Source organism: Sander lucioperca, chromosome 15 (assembly GCF_008315115.2).
Source record: "Sander lucioperca isolate FBNREF2018 chromosome 15, SLUC_FBN_1.2, whole genome shotgun sequence".
Taxonomy (NCBI): Eukaryota; Metazoa; Chordata; class Actinopteri; order Perciformes; family Percidae; genus Sander; species Sander lucioperca.
This window is the reverse complement of record NC_050187.1, coordinates 15,648,320-15,658,510: the sequence shown is the minus strand read 5'-3', so window position 1 is coordinate 15,658,510 and position 10,191 is coordinate 15,648,320. Positions and strand designations below refer to the sequence as shown.

Genomic DNA, 10,191 nt, shown 5'->3' with positions numbered 1-10,191 from the left:
AGAGCCGCTCTTTATTTTAAATTCATTGTTTTGTTGTCGGGGTAACCAGAAGCGTCTGGTTCTCATCCATTCTTATATAGGCTACAGTCTATGTTCTCATCCATGGTCTGGTCAAAGAATTTCTAATAGACCGGCTCTGGTCTGGTCCTGGGTCCTGGGTCCTGGGTTGAACCTATATAGAGGATCTTTGTTAGTCTGTTGACCAACACGACTTTATTTAAACGGCAAATTTTAGGTAACTGTTTTTGTTTTTCGAGATTTTGATATTTATTTATTAAAACAAGTTAAAATGCGTACTTAAAAGTACAACGTTTCACATGTTAGCCTATTGAATTGATAACAGTTTAATTAAAAAAGAACTAACCCCATGGAAGTTAATTGAGATAGGCTATAAAAACATTAGCCTATAAAAGTTGCTTAACTTTTTCCTGTTTATCATTAGCTATGCCTATTCATTTGTAGGCTATTGTCATACCCATGGATTCATACCCAGCCCTATATTATTTATTATTTTACTCAAATACGCCAAGTGTTTCTAGTGGCAAGGTGTATTCGACTAACATAGGCTACTTAAATGTTATCTAATTAAGTCATTTGGCTGCAAGAAAAAAAAGATCGAATCTAATACTTTACGTGTTCTTATAACGCTGTGTTTAAATGGCGAGGGGAAACATTTCAAGCCTCTCTGTCTGTCAGTTACAGCTGAGCAGCTAATCCCTCCATGACCTCTCCGAGCTGGGAAGCTGAACGAATAGCCTACGGGGATGAGCACGGAAACAGAAACAGCAATTTTGAGCACCTGAAGTTAGCATTCATCCAGGTAGGCTAATTTAACTGTCGTTGTATTATGGGGGAGCTGAGATCCACGTCTCCTGCGCCTCGTTTGGACCTGACCAACTTGAACTCGGCCGAAGCAAAGTGGAGTCGGTATGTTTTAACGAGTCCCCGCTCACTGGAGTCCTGTACGCGACTCGGTGTCAAACCCGTTGCACTTCTGATTAAATCGCTAAACGAGTTGATTGCTGAGCAGCACGACGTGCCCTTTGAGGCGATGAGAGCTATGCATGAATCCTACGAAAAGGAGAGAATAAGGCTTTTACAAATGTGCCGAGAAGAGAGGGAGAGGATTATCCGGGCGGCTGGGGACAGGTGGCCAGGCAGTAATAAAGTGTCAGGGCCTGACACCAAACTGAAGGATCACTCCAGGGACAGACAGACAACGGAGTCCATCCCGTATGCAGATCTGTGCTTTAAAGGGAAATCTGCAAGCAGGTCCTCCTGTTCTCACAGAGACCCAGAGCAGAGCACAGTCTGCAGCTTCAGTCTGGGAGACCTCAGACACACCCCAGCTACTGAGATGAAACTGGAAAGGCTCACCGAGGACATTAAAAAGGAGATGTGTGTTACAGTACCAGAGAGAGACCGCAAGATAGCAGCTCTCATGTTGGTGAAGCACCAGGAGGAGCAGGCTTCCCTGAAGCTCTGTCAGCAGGAGGAACAGGAGCGGCAGGAGGCCCGCAGGCAGGAGGAGGCCCAGCGGGCTCAGGCAGAGAAAACGAGGAGGAAGAAGCTGATGCAGAGTATGCAACGCTGGCACGAGGAGCTGGAGGACCGCCGGAGGCTGAGGGAGCGTCGGGAGACAGAGAAAGCGGGACAACATGAGCTGGAGGTGCTGCTGCAAGAAGACCGCTGGAGGAGGATGAAAGAGGAGGTGGAGGGACAACGCAGACAAAGGATAGAGGCTGCACAGAAAGACGCATGGGGTCGCAAACGCTACCAGGAGAAGCTGCTGAGGGAGAAGGAGGAGATGGAGGAAAGAGAGCGAGAGAGGGAGAGACAGGTAGCAGCGGAGAAGGAGCAGAAGGCCAGGAGGAGCAAAGGGTGGCAGGAGAAGAAGGAGAGGAAGAGGCTGCAGGAGGAAAATAGTAGAGAGCTTCTACGACACATCCTGCTGAAACACCAGGTAGAGCAACAGGTGGAGGAAGAGGGGGAACAGATGAGGAGCAAGCTGGAGAAGAAGCTGCAACACTCGTGCGAGAAACGTGCGCAGGCTGTAGAGGCCCGGCTGAGGGAGCAGAAAGAGCGGGCAGCCCGCGAAGACGAGCAGATTCAGAGAGTGCAGCAGAGGGCCAAGCTGCAGAGCTTCCAGCAGCTCACACACAAAAAAATCCTGGTCCAGCTGAGCCAGCGGCGCATGGAGAGAGCCGCCCTGCATGCCTCGGCCCAGCAGAGGAACAGAGCTCAGCAGACACATCGACACAACGAACACAGGCAGCTGTGCCACCAGAGGCTGAGAGAGAGGATACAGAGAGAGGAGGAGGCGATGAGGAGGGTCAGAGAGAGCTGCATCTTCATGAAGGATTGGAGGAGGGAGAGGCTGTGGAGACAGCGGGAGCAGATACAGGAGGAGGCGCACAGGCTGGCCCGGGCCTCCTTTCACATGAGGGAGAGAGTGAGACAGCAGACACACAGTCGGACCTTTGATCAGATGGCTCTGGAGGCTCAGCTGACTGCCTCCATGAGCCGCATCAAACTATGAAAGAAATTGTGAACTCTAGGGCTGGGTATTGTTCAAACAACTTTGATACCGGTTCCTGAACAAGACCTTTTTGGACACCAATTTTATCAAATCCATCTTAACAAAAAGAAATGACAACATTACGGCACTAATCTTTTTTATTTATTTTTCAGCCTCTACTACGTGAGCCCTGTCTCTGTGCGTAATGTAGAGTTTTTCCTGCATACCTCTACAACATGTAACATTAGACAGCCAATCACAAGCATTATTAGATCTTGGTAGAAGCAAGCTGCATGCTTATTGGCTCACTGACACTGAAATTTGGTATTGAATGACGAGGCATTTTTCGATACTAAGGAGGCAATTTGGTCGGTGCCTAAAAAGAATCAGCTTCGGTACCGAGCCCTAGAAAACTCCCATCCTGACTCCAGAAAGACTCTCCACATCAGCAACTCCTCTCATAGGCTTGACTACAGTTTAGGCATTCATTGACGCACTCGCCCAGAGGTGCTTAGACTAGGAGCTGCAGAAAAAAAGAAAGGAAAAAAAAAAATCCTATCTGCAATCTAGAAATGTAGCGACGACGTGCCACGCCAGTATGTGAATGTGTTGTTGTAATCAGGAGTGCAGCGGTGGAATGACTCCCAGTCACATATTCATTTGATATGATGCCGTAGTGTAAGAGTCCCTGAGATTGGGCCATATATTTTCAATGTTTTAAGTTTGCGAGGACATTTAGCAGTGCTTTAAGCAGTGGTTCCCATTCCCAACCTTTTTTGGATTTTGACCCCATGACCCCTCATCCTCATGTCTATGAGTTGTGAACAATTCAACCAGACACAATCAGATATAACATTCTATAAAAAAGTCAAAATAAGAGAACGGTCTGTTAGAATAAACTTCATTTTGTAATTAATAATGTTTTTTCTTTTGTATCCTGTGAATCATCATGCAACCCCTGTGATTTAGCTTTGGACCCTTTGGGAGCTACTGACCGCTAGGTTTGGACGCAATGCTTTTTACGGTGTAACAAGCTTCCATATAACAAACAAAAAATATATTTGCTCTGAGCCACAGCACAGAACTGTTTTGCATTGCTTATACCACACGTGATCATTTTTTGTTTCAACACATGCATCAAATCAAGCACCAATAAGAAGTGCCCCATCTGCAGAGTGGACATTGAGGTGCAGCTGTCTGCTGAGAGTTGATGCTGTTTTTTTTTTGTTTTTTTAAACAACCCCTTTTGTTGAAAATTTATTTTGAGATCATATTAATTTTCTCTTCAGTACTGCAGTCAACCAAAGATGGCATGAATTACCTGCGCAGCTCTACTTTGAGAAAATAAAAAAACACCTGACAAAAAAGCATTGAGCCTAGAGTGCCAGCTATCGCACATTACTACAACGGCTAGAATTCTCCATTCTAATAATTAGTGATCCAACATGACACAACGTAGTGTTACACCCCTACAACGGTTGGATGTAGGGGATGGGGGGAGTTGAGCAGTGCCGGTGAAGGCTTAAATCGTGAGCTGTAGCCATTTGGGGAGCTTGAAGGCTGACATCAGTGTTTTGAATTTGATATGAGCAGCCATTAGCAGCCAGTGGAGTACAGATAAGAGAGGAGTTATGAGAGGATTTAGGGGGGTTGAAGTTGAATCGAGCTGCAGCGCTCTGGATGAGCTGTGAGGGCATAAGAGGCCGGACTCATGTTTAGCACCATTGTGTTGTTTTTTCTGGTCCACTGACTGCTGTCAGTGTCTTACCATATTGCCATGTCTCACTAGAAACATTTTTGTAATGTTTTCTATGTATAAAATAGGGCAGATTAAGCACAACTTTGAATTCAATTACAATATTAAAGCAGAACCATAGTTCCTGGACTCAAGTAGTATGACATTGTGAATGTTGAGAATAGAAACATAACAGCTGTCACTGCTCCGGCACCTGATTTCAAATGTCACTAATGTTCTGGACCATAAGAAATGGAGTGTTTATAACTTCTTAGTATTTAAATGTTTTATAACATTTTAATGAATAAATCATACTTTACAGTGTAAAATGCCTTAATTACATTTTTTTCCCCATATCTGTATTCAACAATGGCATGGTTGTCTAGTTTGCAGTCGAATAAGCCATCATAACACGAGCAGACATGTTTTTATTTCACGTAGACTTGCAGAGACTGCATACAGTATATGCTAAATAAGGAACTGAAAGAGAGATAACCCTAAATCTTAAAGTGACATGGACATAAATTCAATAAAACATCTGAGATTGGAAGTACCCACTTTATAACCCCAGTTACGTACAATACCACCAGTTTCTGTGACTCACGTATTATTCAACAGATGTCAAGGGGTGCTGGACTTCCTACATACTGTGGCTGATGTTCCACCTCACATCTAAGAGGGTTTCAATCAATCCATTTTTATTTGTCACATGAAATCGTCCGAGGTACAATTCCAGTGAAATCTAATCCTATCAGCTCCTTCTTAACTTTTGCACAATTCTTAACAGAATGTGTGGAGAGAGGGCAGGGGGGCAGTTTGGCAGATGTACTGATAAAAACTCTCCTATTTTATTGCACATTGATAAACTGAAAATGAAAACCTGGTTCTGTTTTTGAGCTTCTGACTATACAAACAATGTATCCTAGCTCTCTTACAGTATCGGATTATTTGGTTGTTCCTGTAAATCTACTCAGTTACTGGGATTTCACCACTGAACATGACATGTCCTCAACTTTTTAGTTTATTTGTCAGACAATAAAAGGGCATTGAGAAAGTGTATTGAATACAGACTTGGCAACAAATGGCGCTCTTCTTCATTCCTGGAATGGAAACTAGTCCACTAGCTATCAGATTCTTTATAGACACTGGAGAGCTCTTTTGATGCATAAACAATAGCTGGACTCAAAAGCAAGCTTCAATGAGACTTAACACAGCAAGGTAAAACTCTCTTTCAAGGCACATTTTGTCCATTCAATCATTGTGCCATAGAACACTACAGTATATGAGACAGACGTTTCTTTCTCAGTCGTCATGCAGCCCGAGAGCCAGCACCATCGGGAGCCCGACCCCGAGGATCAGAGTGAGGCTCTCCAGGAGCCCCAGGTGCCGCTGATGGTGGGCCTCGGCTCCAGTGTGCGGCTGGAGGTCCGAGGGAGTTTGGACCGTCCTGCTGCTGACCTCAGGAAGAACGTGCACTGTGGCCACGTAGAGGAAAGTCCCGGCTGAGAAGAGCATTCCCACACCTGTCGCACTGAGCTGGTTCTGAGATGAACTGCCAGACTGCAGACACAAACACATCAAATCAAATCATACCGAACCACTAGCTGAAACTGTATAATAAGACACAAGATGGCTGATGTGTTCTTTCTTACAGCATGTAATATGAAGTAAGTGGGGATGGCAAGTACAGGTGCTGCAGCTGAAAAGGCCAGTAAATGCCCCTGAATGTACTTCTTTTCAAGGCCTGCATGCATCAGAAAGGAGACCAGACCAAAAGCTGCAGGTGCCTGAGAGATAAGTAAGATGGTCAGGTCTTATTATCATTTTTATTACAACTTGTTTGTGATTGGTACTACTGTATATTTCACTGAAATGTTCTGTCAGGGAATCGTACCTTGTGTAGGATCACAGCTAAAAATACTATCACTTGCACTGTCACTTGTCCCGTGGCTACAGCTGCTCCCACAGCGAATCCATCAGCTTTAAGCAAACAAAAGTCTTATCAATGGTCACAAATATCGACTTCTTCAATTGTTCATTTTCTCTACAACATTAGATCAAACTGATGGATGAGTCTGGTTTTATATGTCTGTTTTTGCTGCGCTACATGCCAATTTCCACACGTTGGACAATAAAGTTGAAGCTTAAGCCTCCAGGACTCCCTATAGACTCAGAAAAAATGAGAACATAAGACTCAAACAGTGAAGGAATCACATGCTGAGTCACATGAGGAAATGAAAAACTCCAGTGCTGTGTGGCCTGGAACTCTGAGACATCTTGTGCCTCCTTGGGCAAACACAAGTCAATACATTAAATGCTACATAAATACCTGCAGCATGAATAACCAGCCCCAAAGTGGCTGTGATGCCGACACTTTTAGGCAAACGAGTTGTTTGGCCTGAAATGAGACGTTTGCACATGTTGTGGTGATAAATAAAAAGGTACGTGTGTAGATTTCACATGAATGTAAATGAAAATGCCAACTTGCCACGCATGGAAAAGTAACTTCCGATCTGATCCACTACAAACATGAAGGTGAACCCGAAAGTTAAAGCCACCCCAATAAAGAACCGAGGTGGAGGGCCTCTCTCTGTGGAAGTAGAATTTCTATTTTTTTCACTGGCATTCAGACTGGATGGCACATCAGAGGATGAGGATGCTGCAGAGAGAAGATGAAGGACGGGAAGAGCTTTTGATCAAAATCCACATAAAAGACGAAGCAGAGCAGCAATTAGCCTGCTCTCATCCCCATGCGCTTCTTCATTCATCTCAAAGGGTTACAATCAAACACAGGTGTACATTCAGTGCGTGAGGATGGCGTGGATTAGGTGTGATCAGTTGGCAACTAGGCGTCTGCTCACCTCTCCATGACTCTTCCAGTAAGCCCACTCCTTCTGGGATGGTGATGGCCAGTGCTGTCCCACACAGGAGTCCTGCTCCCAGGATGGAGACAAACTGCAGGCTTTTCTGGGGATCAACACATGGTTCACAACTGATCAGTAGGATGCCTCCCCACAGTGATGTATTTGACAGACATAACAGCTGGAGCGATTTCTCAGATTTCCATAATAATAAGCAATTGCTGCTCATTCATAAGAACTCCTTAAACAACATGAGCTACGGTGCAAGTCATTGTAATGCAGCCGAAGGTATGCAGCCTGGCACACATAAAGAATAAACACTGCAGAATAAAATAAAGTTTGATTCAATCAATTGCGGCATCGTGACTAAATAATGACTGTTTGGAAAAGATGCCGGCTGAAGATTAGCAATCAGACACTTACCTCAGAGAGTCTGAACAACAGTGGAATGAATCCAAATGCAAAACAACCTACAAACATCGCAACCGATATAAAAGTGACAGTCAACCCCCCGTCCATGACGACTTCTTCTTCACATTAGTGACTCAGTTGGCCGATATGCTACACTGAAAGCTGACAGAATGGGTTCTCATGTTGTCGATGGATTTCATTGTTTTTGAATAATAAAAAGGCATACGTGCTGCCTTTCCACGTCGTACCTCGGTCTCCCATTACACCACAGCAGCTCTTCCCTCTCAAGCAGCACCCAGTGTCGGACAATGAGAACTGCACCCCCCCGTCCCCATCAACAACACCTGTCTTCCAGTCATCTACCTCGATTCTTCAAAATATGGCCTTCAGGCATCCAACCTACAATTTAGTTGTCAGTGGTTCCCAACCTCGGGGTCGACATCCCCAGAAGGAGTAGCTAGATAAATCCGAGGGGTCCTAAGATCGACAACAACTAGAAAAAAAAAAACATAGTTCTGCTACGTTTTTAACATTTCATTATATTATTATTATTATTTTTTTTTTTTTTACCTTTATAGCGAATTATTAGATGCTTTTACCTCTTTAGGCCTCTAAAAAATACAATACAGAAAACAATCTATCTATGGTTAAAGTGTCTACAACCAGTAGACATATCAACCAGAAAACAATGTATACCTATTCATACAATTCATGTGTTCACACTGGAGAAGTGACCAAACAGACAGATAGATAGCATGTATAAATATGGTCAATTATTGAGTGTGCCCTTTAGACACTGGTGAGACACACACACACACACACACACACACACACACACATTTTAACCATTTATTTATGTCCACATGAAGGAAATCTTAGTACATCCATGGGACACACACATATTACAGATGCATACAATACATACGCAAACTTATGGACCAGTGGCATGCAGCAGGTCTTCACAGTATCACTTAATAAGCACAATACTCAGTTCTTAAGGGTATAAATAGCAATGTCTCTGCCATTTGTGGCGGCTACAAATAATAGCAGATATGGCACAGTACTTTGCAAGCTGATTAGCCCTCTTTTTGGCCATCCCAAGTTGTTGCAGCCCTCTTACTACCAATCTGTGTGTGTGTCCTAGGCTACAAAATATGAAAATGAGTAGTCTGCGCGCGCGCGCGCGCGCGCACACACACACACACACACACACACACACACACACACACACACAGCAAGACATTTTTCTTTGTGAGGTTTGTTTGGCAGTGACACTTGGAAGTCGCAGTTTGATATCAATCAAATGTTGACGTTTCGTTCTGCTGTGTCAGTATGAAATTGCTTTAAGAAGTCACAAGCCAAAACGTGAGTCTTTTTAACTTTTGCTGAACAGCAGTCACTGTGGCCACATTAGTAATTATAACGTCTTTGTTAATATTGAGTTATAAAGCAAACTGACTGAGTAATGTCGGTTGTACAGCAACATCTATCAAAAATTGCTAACATTATCCACCATAAGCTACTGGCCATCCTAGACCAAGTAAGGCTGTAGCTACAAAATCCCTGAGTGGAGTGAATTGAACAGTAGTGATATTCTTTGTGACAGCATTTCTTTGCTTTAAGTGACTATACCACGGGGTAGTTAAAAAGAAACTTATTGTCAACAAACTTGATTAAATACAGATTTATTGTTCAAAGAGCTGGGGAAGGTGGGGGGGGGGGGGAGGGGTGTGGTGGGGGTAGCACAGATATACACAGTATACATCTGTTTGTACAGACGGCCCTTTGAAAAGAATAATAACATGACGGTCAAATGCTGAGATCTGCTATTGTTACTCTTCCTATCTAGAAAAATGTAAAACTATAAAAGGCAAAGCACACAAAACACATTCTAATTGTGCACAGTTCTGAGACACAGAGACATTTTACTACCCCATTCTGAGTACATTGCAAAAACAAGCGGAGAACTTATTTTAGAAAGTGCTTGGCTGTTTAGAAAAACAATCCATTTATTTTGAACGAGTCCCACTGTCTCTGCAGATCTTACGAAGATAATCTAAAATAAAAGGATTCATCATGAGGATCCTAGACTTGGAATTGGAAAAGGCTGGCAGAAATCATTGCAACCATCAGACTGACAAATGTAGATCAAATGTAATGCCATGACATGGGACTGGAAGTTTTTATAATTTTTGGTTAGCGAGTGAACCATACTTTTGAAGCTATGTAAATACAGCGATTATATACTATTACTGTAGCCACTTTCAACTGAACAAAAGTTGTGGAATGAACCTACATTCAGTGTTTATACACTGGAGTTGTTAAACAAGATGAGCTTTTTAAGTATCTCTTTCTCAGGGCTTGAGAGTAGATGTTATTTTGACAGGACACATTCAGATACATCTCATAGGTATAAAAATGAAGAGGTATAAAAAAAATAAAATCACCTTATCATGACTAGAAGAGCACAAGACTCAATGGTGTCAAACAATTTTCTTGTTAGTACCATAATAATATACCCATGGACAAATTCTGGAAAAAAGTTTAGGTTCACCATTGTCATTACACCCACAGGGGGTGTGCCCTTCTCAGCCAATCATATAAGTGAAAGTAAGATTAGTGCACATTTCCCACAATGGTTCTCTGAGCAGCTGGATAATACATTT

The 10,191-nt window shown here is 43.2% G+C and overlaps 2 protein-coding genes across 3 annotated transcripts; one reads left to right on the top strand and one right to left on the bottom strand.

The window, feature by feature from the left end:
• The first annotated feature begins 625 nt into the window (after positions 1 to 625).
• On the top strand, positions 626 to 2,706 carry LOC116051616 (coiled-coil domain-containing protein 177). Its single transcript, XM_035992681.1, has one exon. It carries the CDS (start codon positions 848 to 850, stop codon positions 2,537 to 2,539), a length of 1,692 nt encoding a protein of 563 aa, XP_035848574.1. The 5' UTR covers positions 626 to 847; the 3' UTR covers positions 2,540 to 2,706.
• Positions 2,707 to 5,254: 2,548 nt separating this feature from the next.
• Positions 5,255 to 7,814, bottom strand: LOC116051641 (zinc transporter ZIP9). Of its 2 annotated transcripts, none has more exons than XM_035992599.1 (7): positions 7,538 to 7,814; positions 7,115 to 7,220; positions 6,742 to 6,918; positions 6,583 to 6,651; positions 6,148 to 6,233; positions 5,906 to 6,040; positions 5,255 to 5,813 (listed from the first exon to the last, which is right to left on the bottom strand). In XM_035992599.1, exons 1-7 carry the CDS (start codon positions 7,631 to 7,633, stop codon positions 5,556 to 5,558), a joined length of 927 nt encoding a protein of 308 aa, XP_035848492.1. In that variant the 5' UTR covers positions 7,634 to 7,814; the 3' UTR covers positions 5,255 to 5,555. The 2 variants fall into 2 exon arrangements, with proteins under 2 accessions (XP_035848492.1, XP_031158042.1); XM_031302182.2 differs by having other exon boundaries at positions 5,556 to 5,813; positions 6,742 to 6,912; positions 7,538 to 7,813.
• Between the last annotated feature and the right edge of the window lie 2,377 nt (positions 7,815 to 10,191).

Excerpts from the sequence above, each read along its gene's own strand:
- LOC116051641 (XM_035992599.1), bottom strand. The coding sequence starts at position 7,633 with ATGGACGGGGGGTTGACTGTCACTTTTATATCGGTTGCGATGTTTGTA. Across the intron at positions 6,234-6,582 it reads GCTGGTTATTCATGCTGCAG|CTGATGGATTCGCTGTGGGA; the intron begins GTATTTATGTAG and ends GTTTGCTTAAAG. Across the intron at positions 6,041-6,147 it reads TAGCTGTGATCCTACACAAG|GCACCTGCAGCTTTTGGTCT; the intron begins GTACGATTCCCT and ends CTTATCTCTCAG.
- LOC116051616 (XM_035992681.1), top strand. The coding sequence starts at position 848 with ATGGGGGAGCTGAGATCCACGTCTCCTGCGCCTCGTTTGGACCTGACC.